The sequence below is a fragment of the Heteronotia binoei genome, chromosome 4 (assembly GCF_032191835.1).
Source record: "Heteronotia binoei isolate CCM8104 ecotype False Entrance Well chromosome 4, APGP_CSIRO_Hbin_v1, whole genome shotgun sequence".
In the NCBI taxonomy this organism is placed as follows: Eukaryota; Metazoa; Chordata; class Lepidosauria; order Squamata; family Gekkonidae; genus Heteronotia; species Heteronotia binoei.
The window spans coordinates 147,943,469-147,957,511 of NC_083226.1; the positions used below are offsets into that span (position 1 = coordinate 147,943,469).

At 42.7% G+C, this 14,043-nt stretch overlaps 1 protein-coding gene across 1 annotated transcript; it reads right to left on the reverse strand.

Moving 5' to 3' along the window:
• Positions 1-1,357: 1,357 nt before the first annotated feature.
• Positions 1,358-13,804, reverse strand: LOC132570154 (granzyme A-like). Its single transcript, XM_060236586.1, has 5 exons — positions 13,744-13,804; positions 9,154-9,298; positions 6,025-6,166; positions 4,178-4,426; positions 1,358-1,528 (listed from the first exon to the last, which is right to left on the reverse strand). The coding sequence occupies exons 1-5, from the start codon at positions 13,802-13,804 to the stop codon at positions 1,358-1,360; spliced, it is 768 nt and encodes a 255-aa protein (XP_060092569.1).
• Between the last annotated feature and the right edge of the window lie 239 nt (positions 13,805-14,043).

The following is a 14,043-nucleotide window of genomic DNA, read 5'->3' on the forward strand; positions in this document are numbered from 1 at the left end:
GTAGAGCGTGGGGTGGAAGAGCAGGTCTAGTGGTCTTTTGATAGCGCATAGGCCAATTTCAGTGTGGCTTCAGGCCTTGGAATTGAGAAAGCTATAGTTATACATGATTTTTGTCTGAAGCTGAACAGGGGCAGTCACCTTTGTCAATCATGTTAGATCTATCACCAACGTTTGGCACAGTTAATAGTTACATGTTTATCCATCTTTGGAAGCAGCATCAGCCTTGGCCCCTTTTTCATTTTGTGAGGACAGAGATATCAAGTTCATGCCTAATGTGGTAGAAGCCAAGTAAAGTAATTGAAGGATGTTGCTTTCCCCTTGAAAGGATGTTTATATAGACAACTCAAGTTTATATAATATAAGCTGGGGACCTGGCAAGGACTTGTGTGGAGCATCTTATTTCCTTCCATCCCACTATTTCCTCTTTGCCTTCCCTGAAAGCACTTATTCTCTCCCTTTTCCTTGCATCCTTCTCTCTGTCCCACTGACCAGGTAACCTACTTTTATCTGTCCCCTCCCTTCTTCAGCTTTCCCTCCTCCTGGCAGCATGTGTCTGAGAAAAGTCTTGCCCAGTTGCCCAGTAACAGCAGCCTGGACCCAGCTGTGCAGTGGAGAACCCACAAGGGCCTGCATGGGTCACCTCATGTTCCTCCCGTTTCCCCTTCCCCACACTGTTTCCTCTTTCCATCCTCCTGGCAACTCCTATATCCTTACATTTCCCTGCTTCCTCTTCTTCACATCCACCAACCTCCCTACCATTTATCTGCCCCCTTCCATCTTCAGCTGTATTTATTATTTCATTATTTCATTTATATTCTGTAATCAAAGGAATGAGGGTTAAAATGCTTCAGATTTCTGACCTGATGGGGCAGTTGCCCTGGGTATGACACTTAGAGGGGATTAACAGTACTGTTTGAAACTAGCACATCCTTTTAATTCCAAGGCAACAACAGAGGTCAATGAAGATGTCATTTCAGGATTTTGGGTTTGACTCGGGCTCCATCTCTAGAAGTTAACTGGATGCACACTTATTGCCGCATTTGATCTGGAAATTGAACCCATGTACAACCTATTGATATTGCTTACTTTCCTCTCCCACAGTCCCAAGCAGTCCAGTAGTTCAGGTCATAGCCTGTCTGGAATATTAGAGCAGAACTGTCATCCAGCCTTGGAATGAATACTGTACTTTCCTAAACTTTAGCGAGACCCACTCTTTTTCCTCACAAGGCCTTATGCATCTATGGAAATGCAATGTAGTTTTGACGTGGCACAGAAATAAGCATAGACCAAAGAAGAAGCTTTTTAAAAAGGTGCTGCATAACCAGTGATATAGGGAGCAAATCATAAACTGTAATGATCAGCTGAAGTCACCCCGTATGTAACTGTAAATCCAGTCGATATAATTCTTTGTGAGCTGAATATAGACATCTGGGGCTGTGCGCCTGGGACCAGCACAATATTCGTCTAAACCATAAGAAGTGATGCCTCTTTGTATTCCATGACATATCAAAGGGCCGCCAGAGTCACCCTGGGGAAAAGAAAGAAAGACACTTGATGAAACATTATCTTCGGTCAGGCTGTTACAACAGCCAAATGAAAATAAAAATGAAGATTTTGCACTTAATGATTTCCTGAACATTTTTAACTGAAGTGGTATATGAAATACAGCACAGCCATGACCGTCTCAGTGCTGTAGTGATTCACCAAATATGCTTTGGGCAGTTGAAAAAGATATTTACAACATTATTAGATCAAAAATAATTTGAAAAAGTAATAAAACTATTTTCCTTCACACTTAAAAGTAGGCTTTCAGATTCAGTTTTATTACAGTCCATAACCAGATCCAACTGATAAAACATTATCAGGTATACAGGCTAAGACAGGGGTGTCAAACATACGGCCCACGGGCTGGATCAAGGGCTCCAATCAGGCCCTCCAGCGACTGGCTGTCATCTGATTCATTTTCCCTTGCCTGCCGTTTTGTGTTTCTCCCCAGATAAGTCAGAGTAGCAAAGCAGCCTTTCCCTCTCCCCCTCCCCTTTTCCAAAGGGAGGAGGAGGGAGGAGCATCCTCAGCCAATGAGGGATGTTGGCTCTATAGCTGCTGTTTTTGTTTGCCAGGCTCAATTAATCACCCTGCAGAGCTACTGAGAGAAGCCTCTCTTTCTTCTAATAAATGGCTGAGGCTCCTCCCCATTCTGCCCTGGGGAAGGAAAGAAAGAGCCAGAGCTTCCTTTGCCCAGTCCCCACCATCAGGAGAGCTAGGAAGAGTGCTTTTAAGACTAGCGGCGTTTTAGTGAGCCTTTTGCCTTGCTAGAGAGAGAGAGAGAGAGAGAGAGTTTTGTTGGGCTTGTAATTGGGTTCTCCTCTTTTTCACTGTACTCATGTCCTCCAGTCTTTCTCAATAGGAAAGCATGTGAACTATTTAGAAGAGAAATATCTGCTTTAGGCTGAGAGTATGTTCCACCCCAGGTTTACCCAGCAAATTTTCCTTAATTTTTCATTCACATTTTCTTTTGATTGGCGGGGGGTGGGGTGGGTGGGCCTTGAATTTAGATTTTTCCAGATAGTAGGCTGACACTGACCGCTATACATTGGGTTGCCAAGTCCAATTAAAGAAAAATCTGGGGACTTTGGGGGCAGAGCCAGGAGACTTTGGGGGTGGAGCCAGGAACAAGGATGTGACAAGCATAATTGAACTCCAAGGGAGTTCTGGCCATCACATATAAAGGGACAGCACGCCTTTTTAAATGCCTTTCTTCCATAGGAAATAATTAAGGATAGGGGCACCATCTTTTGGGGCTCATAGAATTGGACCCACATGGCAGCCTCTGTCTAGTTGTGTGATGCCACAGTTCCCTGCCTCATTCTCGCAACAGAATTTGGTACATTCTCCTAGTCCGGAGGACAATTATAGAATTAATGTACCACTGTGTTGTGAATGTTACAGAGGCTGCAAGGCTCCAGATATAAAAAACATTAACATATTTTGAACTTGATGCATAGTTTTGCGAACCTCAGTGTAAAGGCTTAAGTTGTTTATATGTACATCTCTTGATAAAGACATTTATCAGAATGGGAAGTATAATGATCGAAATGAGAACCTACATTAAGCACGTTCGAAGAATTTATATTCATACTGCTCTTGAGTGTTGATAATTGCTTACATATTCCTTGGAAGCCTGGAATTGTATTGGAACCTGGTGGTTTGGTTTATGTATTTTTGACAATTGTATTTATTGGCAATGGTATGTATGTTACAACAATGGTATGTATGTTACAACATTTTTACTTTCTTGCCATACACATTACTAGCGTTTTGTATATTTTTCATGTGTTTGTGTAATTAAGTACATTGTTTTAATTTGATCAAGGCAAATATCTGGCATTTTCTGGTTGCTAAGTCTTTCTCTCTGTCCCTGTTTTTTCACCGTTTGCTGCTCCAGGCACCAGATTTAAGTGTTCAAAGATTTCCCGACTTAGCTATTAGTATATAGTTGCATCAACTAAGTATTAGGAGTCTTGGGACCTGCTGGTACCTTTACTCCTGTGTCACCAAAAGGCTTGGTTTGTTTTTTAGATGGCAGTTGCTGTTCGATTCTTACATGGTAATAACATTATAATTATCTACTGACATGATCTACTTGCTCCTCTCAATTTCCAGATATCATTTCTAACAAAGTAAGGCTTGGATCCTGACTAGTCTTTTGGTGGGCTCAACTGTTGCCACCCAAGGTAATTTCCTCACCTTTTCTCTCCCACACCTATTGCAACCCCGAAAGCAATCCAAATGCTGTTCCTGGGCTTCCCCCCTGCAGCAGTATTTAAGGCTGCCACAGGAGGGAGCCAGAGAGAAACTTGTACTACATGGGCAGAAATCTTTGTGTTTGTGGAAAGGCTAGTCTGGAACTGAGCCAAAATCCAAGGCCCTTTTCATGGAGATGTGTCTTTGCAAATAAAAGGGATAGACATTTATTGTAAAATGGAAAACTGGTAATTTGGAGGAGCTAGTAATCATGTAAATAGATCACAGCAATGACAAACCAATTAGCAACTGATTGAGTGCAATTCTATGCAGAGGTACTCCAGTCTAAGCTCATTGAAACCTCTGCAGAAATATTTTAACTAGTTAAACAAACCCTTATCTTAAACCTACATTGAGAAATAAATATACTTACACTACAGGTTCCTCCGTACCAGATACCAGCACACAGTTGGTTAGTTGTTATTTCACCATTATAATAATTATTGCACATGCGTCTGTCCATAATAGTAATAGTCATTTCCCGCAGCACTGCAGATGGCCTGTTTGTCTCCGTTTTTCCCCATCCGGCCACTTGACATTGTGTGCCTGCTCTGAGATCTCCATAACCTGTGGGAAGCTGAATGGTGTTCACACTTCTAGTGATCGATGCTCTTCTATTAAGCTGAAGAAATATGAATGAAATATAGTTGTTTATGAACAAATGGCAATCCCAGATGTTGGTTGTTCTATGCTAGTTGTTCCGTACAGTTTGGAACAGACCTAATTCACAGCACAATCCTAAAAGGAATTGGTCCCTCCTAAGCCTGCAGACTTCAATGCGCTTTAAAAGGGGTGTTATCTCTGCTTGAGACTGACTGCCATTCTCTCAGGTTATTTTTTTAAATTGTCAAAGCACTATTCAGGACATTGCTCCTTCATTCTCTTGGATTTTACAGTCTCTTCTGATTCTTGGCTTAATTTGTTATGTTTGGTATACTCCCAGTGAGTGTGGTATATCTGAATAAACTGTTAGCATTTCTTTTCCTGGAGCTGGTAGTGATTGACACAGGAAGAGCTTCAATTGTTGGCTTTCTCTTTGAAACCAAAGCAAGTGCTTCATTCTTTGCTTCATTCTTTGCTTCATTCTATTATCACTGCTAGCTTTCATTTACATATTAGGCCACACCCCCTGATATCACCATTGTTTCCCATAGGACTTTTTGTAGAAAAAGCTCAGCAGGACCTCATTTGCATATTAGGTCACCCCCCCCCCCAGCACCAAGCCAGCCAGAACTGCATTCCTGTGCGTTCCTGCTCAAAAAAAGCCCTGTTAGGGCTTTTTAAAATCTAATCTATGAAGTCCTGGAGGTGGGCCTGCTCACTCTGCTCACCAACCTCATAGTTAACTTACTTCATATGCAATTTTTAATGGCAGTTTGAATACTGAACATGTAGTTCATCCTCCTGCCAAAAGAGGTGCAGAAATACTGGATGAAGAGAAACAGCAACAAAGATCACACTTTTTTGCTTACTGTACCCCAAATTATAATTATGACAAACCTTTCTCCCCAGTGGGGGTCCAAAGTACCTCACAGTTACCTCCTCTCTTCCTTTTTACCTTCAGAATAACAACCCTGTGAGGTAGGCTAGGCTGAGAAGATGTGACTGACTGAAGATCGCCCAGCAAGTTTCTGTGGCAAGCTGGAGATATGAATCTGAGTCTAGTCAGACTCTCTTAACTATCACGTGACACAGGCTGTGATAGGTCATGGAAGTTGTTAACACCCCATCCACCTCCAATAACAGAGGGGGTTTCTTCTGCCTTGTTTTTCTGTGCTGCCTCTCCCTTCCTGGCTTTTCGTGGGTAAACGTTTCTGAAGCTAATCTGGCCTGGAAGTCCCAGTTCCCTTTATTTTTGAAACTGGTGACCAAGTTTGGGACTCCTAACTTTACTTCTGATGAGTAATGCCTTCTACATACAGACAAAGTAAACTTCCAATAGAAACAACACTTTGGGGGGGGGGTTATTCTGGTGATAATCTGGGCCGTCCTGGTTTGCTTACACTGGGCCCTAGTTGGATCCTGACAGTTTTTGCACTCAGTCTTCCCCAATTGTTATTACATCCCCTATCTCACATGCTTTTGTCCTTACAAGAAAGCTTTGCTTTCTTTGGGTAATCAAAGGGGACAACCTTCTCCGTTTTTCCACCAGAAGAGAAACTAGTTGGATCCAGCCCAAGATCCCTCTCCCAGACATTCATGTTCAGTTCTATAATGTACCTTCAAAAGTGCAATGTCATTTACGTATGTTTCCGGATTATAATATTTGTGATTAATCACTCTGACAACTCGAAACACCTGCTTTTGGTTCTCATATTTAGTCAGTGAATGAGCGCCAAGGATAACTGTGTCTCCAACATTTCTGGAAAGATAAAAATAGATACATTTAAAAAGTAAACATGTATTGTCCAAAGTGCATTTATCATTTGTAATTATATATATTTTTTGTGACAAGTTCCCTGCAGTAGAACATTGTTTTGTAGCATTTTGAGTTTTGCCATTATATCTTCTTGGTCTGAATTTTTTTTCTTGACTACACATTTGTAGTAAGCCTGGTAGTGCAGTGAAGGGGCCGTAGCTCACGGAGGGCCTCAGTGACAGAGGATCTGCTTGTCATGGTTTAGTCCCAACATCTGCAGTTAAAAGGATAAGGAAGAAGGTGATGTGAAAGACCTTTGCTTGAGACCCTGGGAAGTTGCTACCAGTCTGAGTAGACAAGACTGACTTTGATGGACAGAGGGCCAGATTCAGTATAGGGCTGCTTCATATGTCCATTTGTTTTCTCTACTTTCCCTCCCATCGCATTTCCACCAGGAGAAATGGTGAGTGTGTGTGTGTGGGAGGCTGCTATCTTTCAAGTGTGCCTATACCAGATGATCACATGAGTAGTGTGCCTGTGGGCATTTGCTGGTGGATAAAACATCTTTACCAGCTCTGGTATGAATAGACACAGGCTAGCATATTTATCTAAGGGCTTTACAGTGCAATCCCATGCACAGTTATTCCTACTAGAGATCTACAATCAAATATTTCTGATCCAATAAAGTTTGCAGTATTGGATGCTCTGGATAATTTCTCTGACATATCCATTCCCAATAATACTGGAAAATGTCAGATGTTGTGTCAGGAATAGCACTTGTCATATCTCATGTAATGTGAGGTCCACCTAATTGCTGCATGAGACACAAGCACTAGTCAGCACGCAGCATGCTAGTCAGAAGTTAAGTGATCATCTACTGAAACTCCACCTACACTATACATGAGCTTCTGGTGCAACAGAGGAATATCCTGCTTGAGATGGCTGTGGACTAGGTTGCCAGCTATTGTCTGGCAACCCCTGGCAATACTAACGTCTTGACACTATGAATTTCCAGTCTCTGGTTTAAAAAGGAAGTGACATTAGGATACTCTAGAAATGTTTCAAATCTATGTAAAAACCACAAAGGTGGCCATTTCTGGGGCATCATGACATCACTTCCTGTTTTCATTCAGAATGTGAAATCAGGGAATCTCAAACTTCCTAGAGTGTCCTGACTTCACATTCTGTCCCCAGTTTCTATTCAGGAAGTCCCATCCCATTGCTATTCCCTCTCCCCTGTTTTCCCCATAGTGCATTGAAAAGGGAGGGTGTGCAGAATGTTGCTGAAGGTACTCTACTGGAACCAGGTAAGTGGCCACTGTGCCATGGAAGCAGAGGGAGAGACCACTTAGCCATGGCATGTGGCTGACTCTCCCAGACAGTGCTCATTCTGAGGCCCTTTTAAGGACTTGATTGAGATATGCTGCTCCAGCACAACTAGTCTGGGTTAGATCACTCCCTTAGCTTGTGTGCTTCAGGAACAGGTGGCCTCCTGTTGTAAGCCAGGTCAGGCTGGCTTCCATCTGCATCCACGGCTGGCAGCACTGGTGAAGAGGTTGCAGAGAGGCACTGAGTTTTGGATGCAACCAGAAGGGATTTTGCATGTTTATTTAAAACATTTCCTGTCTGAACAATTCCCGTCGAAACCCAATGAATTCAAGAGGCTTAGAGTGGAGTAACTCTGCATAGAGTTGCAGTGTTGATCAACCAAAGCAAGGAGAAATGTCATTGCATCCCCCACCTGCCATATTCCTTCCGCAAGTAAGCTCATAATCTCGGGCCTGCACCATAAAGCAATGAGTTCTCTTTGTGAAAGAACCATCCATGATTCCACAGTGTAGATCACAGGTTTCAGATCAACTCAAAACATAAAAGCTGGCAATTAATGCATTCAGCAGTGAGTCAATGAAGGCTGAAGTATGACCCAAGGAAAAATTGGACATGCATGAGAAAGCATGAAGACTTGGAAGGGAGGCATGATCACCAATCCCCTTTCCAAGATGCACACACGAAACTGCCTTGGATTGTGCTGGAAGAACTTTAGTCTGTTCAGGACAGTGTGGCCTTGGCAGTGGCCTCAGACCAGGGTTCCTGCCAAATTTACAGGACCACCCTGCTTCCTCCTCAGTCACTCTAGTACATGCAGACCTTCCCCATCTTCCTTTTACAGCAGGCCTACAGCATACATCCAGTTGCTCTGTCCCTCACCCTCACATTCATGCTTCTCTCTCCCAATATTCTCATCAGTCCCTCCTCCCCAGTCCTTCCTTGTCTTCTGCTCAGCCAGTTTCTCTTTGGCACACCAGTGCTGTCTTTTCAGTCCTCTCGTTCCTTGCTTTGTGTGTCTGCTGGCCAATCCCCATGTCATTAAGCCACTCCTGAGCATCCTGCTTGACCTCCTTTGTGATGTCTCCAGTTCTCCACAACTACACATTCTGCATTGCTTCTGCCCAATGCTGCTTCTACCAACTCTTCAGCCACATCTCCTGAGATTCCTGCAGTTTCCTCCCTCCCTGCTTCCCCCACAGCCAGCCTTTAAACTCTCCAACCGGCACACCAGCCTCCACATTCCCAGCATTGATGGCACATCATTTCCAGCCTGATCATCCTACTTCCCAATCATGCTGTACCCTATCTCTGATTGCTGCCATGACTTTGCAGGGCCTGCTTGCATGTCACAGTCAGTATCATCAGTTCTTACTGGCACCTGCTCTCCACATTCTCAGGGGCATTACTTCCTGATCCTTTAAACTAGAATTGCTGGCAAACCGGATGCTCTGCCAATGGGCCACAGCTCTTGGCCATTGTGCCCCCCCATCCCTATACTATCTTTGTTTCTCCCTTTGTCTGTTCCTGCTGTTCACACCGTTTCCCTCCTCCCTCTGTTAAAACAACCCAAAATATCATTCAAAACCCATAGTGTTTAAAGTATCTTGAGATGCGTCAACATGAAGTAATTGTGTAAAGCAGAAGTACATCTCCAAACTTACATCATGCAATGAGCTGCTGTTAGCACCCAGTCTGGTCGAATCAAAGTTCCTCCGCACCAGTGAATTTTTCCTTTCATTATGGCTGCCATATAGGGTCTTGAATGTGGAGTCGACTCTCGCCCTCTCACAATTTCTGCACAGTGACCTCAAGCAAAAATAAGCCAAGTGAATCAAGTGGCTTCATGTGCTCTGGGCTGCAGGTTAATCAGTCAGTTCCAGTACAGGAAATGTAAATGTGCAAGAGGTTTAAAAAAGCACACCTACTCCAAGCCTTTCAGTACTGCTGAAAACTGGAATTTCACTGGATTCTTCTAAGGCTAAGTTCAAATATTTGGAACAAAATGAAGATTAAAGAAGTGGCCAGGAGTATGTGTGGCTGTAAACAGGGGTTGTTTTGTAGAAAAATAGGTGGTGGAGCTCATTAGCATAACTCATTAGCAAAGCAACCTGACACAAGAAAGGAGAGCCCTGAGTGAGTGAGGCCTGCTTGGGCTGGCTAGAAATCCAAGCAGGCCTCACTCACCTGGGGCTCTCCTTGGCCGCCCCCCCCTCCACAGTCAAAAGGCCAGCAAGCCACCTGCTGTCCAAAATCATATAAGAAGTGGAGAAAGGGTGGTGCGGGCTTCTCCAGCGGTTAATGAAGGCTGCTGGAGGTTTGGCAAAGCTCCTGGTAGCTGGCTGGCTGCTTGCTGTCCTAATCCAGGGATTGTTATGCAGCTGCACCTTTTATTCAGCTGCCCTGAGCCTTCTTCAGTGGGATATAAATCTAATAAATCACATCAAATCAATGGACAAGGTAGGTGGGGAGGAGGAGGGGGAACTCTCAGAAAGGTTCAGGAGCTGTGCTCCTGTGAGCTCCTGCTGACTCCAAGGCCTGGCTGTAAGAATGTTTAAATGTCTTGTCAGACACCATAGCACCAGATGTTGCAGCAGCTCACTTTGCGGGTCACATGGCTATGGGGTGATTGATTGCATCCTTGAAGGCATTTTCTTTGGTATGGAAAGCAAGCCACATGATGCAAGGGGGAAATCCACATGAAGTTATGCTGAATCTAAGTTGCTGTCCTGGGGTTTTCCTTTTTTAGATGGAGACCTGTTTTTCTCCAGTTTAAAGGGGAATCTCCAAACTGGCTGCAGAGGAGTGTCCATGTGGAGATTCCCTCTGTCTCCGCTACGGAAGGGTAATGGAGCTAAGCTCTGCTTTCCAAATGAGGAAACTCACTGCTGCATCCTGTTTCCCCCCTTAACTCTTTAAAGGTTCCTGTGCTGAGCTGTGCCATGTCATTACAGAAAGGTTTGGTAGCAAAAGGAGCAGTTTCAGAGCTGTTGAGGGCTCCTGGTGCCCTCAAGCCTGTGAATTTCTGAGAAGGCAACACAGAAAGGGAGAGGAGCAGGGGCGCAGCTGGTGGCTGCAGAGAGTGGAGCAGGGACATGTTGTGGGCAGTATTGTTTATTTTATTTAAAATGTTTGTTAGTTCTTCCTCTGGAACTCAAAGAGGGCTTACAATATAAATAAAATACATTAAAATTTTTAAAATATACAACCAAAACTTAAAATTAAAATTTTGGACTGTTTTAATTCATTGCAGTCTGAAAGAAACAGTTTTCAGCTGCCTCCTAAAGATCAAGAGTGAGGAAACCAGGTTCACCTCTCTGAGGAGGTTGTTCCATAATCATGGGGCTGCCAGTGAAAAGACCTGCTCTTGTGTACCTTCTCATCAAATGAGCATCCTTAACTGGTGGGACCATCAGGAGTTCATCTCTCCTGAGATCATAATTCCCAGGCAGGAACATATGGGAGAAGACAGCCCTTCAGATATTCTGGTCCCAGGTCATATAGAACTAAAAAGTACACCTTGAACTGGGCTCAGGAGTGGATTGGGAGCCTGTGTAATTGCTATAATGTTTGAGTCAACATATTCCTGATAGCTGCCCCCAACCAGCAGTTTACCTACAGTATTTTGCACTAGCTCCAGCTTCTGAAAACTCTTCAAGAGCAGTCTCAAGGAGAGGGCATTGCAATTGTCCAGTTCAGATGTAACTAAGGCTAGATCTGACTGACTCAGGGGAATTACCCAGCTGAAGCTGGGCACAGCAATCTAGACCATGGCAGCCCTCCATTTTCCTAATGTGACCACTCTCCAGCAGCACTCCCAAGCTGTGAACTTGTTTTTTTCTGAGACTATAACCCCATCGAAAACAGGCAACTTTTTTTAAAAAAATAATACATTTTATTTTCTAATTTTTTCTATTAATCTTACCATAGTACACATAACATAAAACAAATGAGAAATCAAAATACATTTCAAAGTGACGTAAAACTTAGTATGAGTTATTACACAACATATACAGTTCTCTATCAATCCCCCCCCCCTAAATAGTTAGTTCTTTCAGTTATCAAGTTTCAAAGTAACCAACTGGTTCTAAGGAAATGAGTAAACTGTGAACCTGAAGGTTGAAAGTCTACCAATAAAGTATCCAGCCTCTCTAGTATAGGAAACCATTGTTTATGATATGTGGATTTATAAGTTGGAGAGTTGGAAAACAGACAGCTTCTGAAGTTCCTGATCTGGCTTCCTAATTACCCAGGAAACCTGTCTTTTTAGGATTCAGCTCTTCCTCACTGCTTGCTTCTGTCCTGGCAGGGTGAATTTTAATGGCCCTGTGTCAAAGCACTTGGTGGCTTGTTCCCATGGAGAGTTGGTAGACTCTTGAGAGGAAAAATGTATCGAGACCTAAGTGGAACTCTGATATTGTGGACGTAATTTTCAGGAGCAGCTACAATGAAAATAAAAGATCTGAATAGAGAGTGCCACCTGGGGAAATTTTGGCTTGCCTAAGTCCTGTGGCAATTTTTGAAAACGCTGAGAAGAACTAATTTAAGCCCAGTAGCAGCAGAGACAAACAAGATTTGGAGGGGACAGCTACCCTCTGAAACATTCAGAGCCTGCTTCAGTGGGATATAAATAAAATAAAATAAATAAAATAAATTCCTTTTAGAGAACTTTTGGACATCTAAGCATTTAAAAACTTTTTTTGAAGCAATAGCATAATGTTTATTCTATAAGGTCAAAGACACAAAAGGGACATGGACAATTACAACAAAAACAAGATGGTTTCAGAGAATAGCCATGTTGGTCATTAGTAAAACATCTAGATTTGGGTCCAGTAGATCCTTACAGTCCAAGAAGATTTGGACAAGGGGGGTATATGCTTGTGGGACTCCTTGATAACTGATGGAGGGAGCTTTGACTCATCAAGACTTATACCTCCAACACCTTATTGGTCTGAAAGGTGCCAACACACATGAATCTAGCAAGAACAAGAACACAATAATGTTTAAAACTACTAAAAACACCTTTAAAAACATGTGAGAACCTTCACTATGTATGGTTAAAATAGTTGGACGCTGCTCTAGCTCATATCTTCTTGGCTACAAAAGCAAATTGTGCCACTCTACAAGAAACATACTGATCCAAAGCAGAAAGAAGGAAAATGAGTTCCTCCATTACAGGAGAAGAATTTATACCTCTTGAAATTTCAGCATGAAATTTATTTCTCTGGCCTTTGTATGCAAAGCTTTTTGTGATTTTCCTGTTTTTTTTCTCTTTAAATATTTTTTTGGGGGGAGATGGGGAATCATGTGGACTACCCTGACTTCAAAATGTTGCTTTGAAAGTCTGAATAGACTCTACAGGCATTCAGGTAAACATGCTTAATGCTCTCTGTGCACAATTGGGAGCCCATCACTCTAGTCAGAAGGGTAGCAGCAGGGTCAATGCCTTTTTTGAGTTCTTGAGGTGGGTAAAAATATAAATGTTGTAAATAAAATAAACACTATCAGCCTCTCTACCCCGTCCCTCATTTGGAAATATTTAGATGAAATATGCCCACACATAGATGGAATATCTCCATTTCCTCTCATGCAGCACCAATAAAATGGCACAAGTATGTGAGATTACTTATACCTGCTGTTTTGTGGCTGTATTTTTATACCCTCTCTTTGGTCTGGTTTAAATTCTTGAAAATAATTAATTGGTTTTGTTAGTCCACATTTTCAATGTGGAGCAAAAATACACACAACATACAAACACATGTTTGGGGTCTTGCATTTTCATTTTCATTGCTTGAGTGCCAGACATGCAGTGATGTAATATTGAATGGACCACTAGAGGGAGCAGGCATATGCAGAAAAGACCATGAATCAGTAGGGACACCGCAAGACACAAAAATGAGAATGCAGAAGAATTTATATCTGCAGGGGTATTGTACAGCAAACAGAGTACTGTAGCTCAACCACAGTGTTCAAATTCCTCTTCATGTATGTTACCTATTTGGTAATCAGATGCAAGTCAGTATCTCGCTGCTTCACATGCCTAGCTTACCTTTCTTGTGAGGTGGAATGGAATAACTCCATGTCTGCCACTCTGAGCTTCTTGGAGAAAGGTCAGGATAAACATGCAATGAATGAAGCTCAATAGAAAAAAAATAGCTTGGGTTGCCCAGTCATTTCATCATTCTGTCTTGCTGTACTTCAGACACTATGTGGTAGACAATGAGAAAAAGACCTCAGTCTGAGGCAACACTCACCTCTGTTCATTCCAAGGAAAAGGATGGCAGCAGAGAAGGAGAAGACAAAGAGAACGCCCATGGCTGCTGCTTTGTGTTCCACCCCATAGTGATATTCCTCATATATATGGAGAATATGAAGGAAGTAGGCATTGGTTTTTTTTTCCCTTTTAAGGGCATTATTTTTACATGAAACACCCACAAAGAGGTCTTTGGACTGTCTATAACAATGTCCCATTTCTGATTAGGTAACATGTATCATCTGATTAGGGGAGGGGCTCTGTCTAAGTGATAGATTTCCAATTTCAAGCCTCCAGCATT

Bases quoted from the DNA above. Each gene is read 5' to 3' on its own strand.
- LOC132570154 (XM_060236586.1), bottom strand. From the start codon at position 13,804: ATGGGCGTTCTCTTTGTCTTCTCCTTCTCTGCTGCCATCCTTTTCCTT. The intron at 9,299-13,743 runs GTGAGTGTTGCC...TTTTTGCTTGAG, and splicing joins TTTCCTTGGAATGAACAGAG to GTCACTGTGCAGAAATTGTG. The intron at 4,427-6,024 runs GTACATTATAGA...ATATTTCTTCAG, and splicing joins ATGACATTGCACTTTTGAAG to CTTAATAGAAGAGCATCGAT.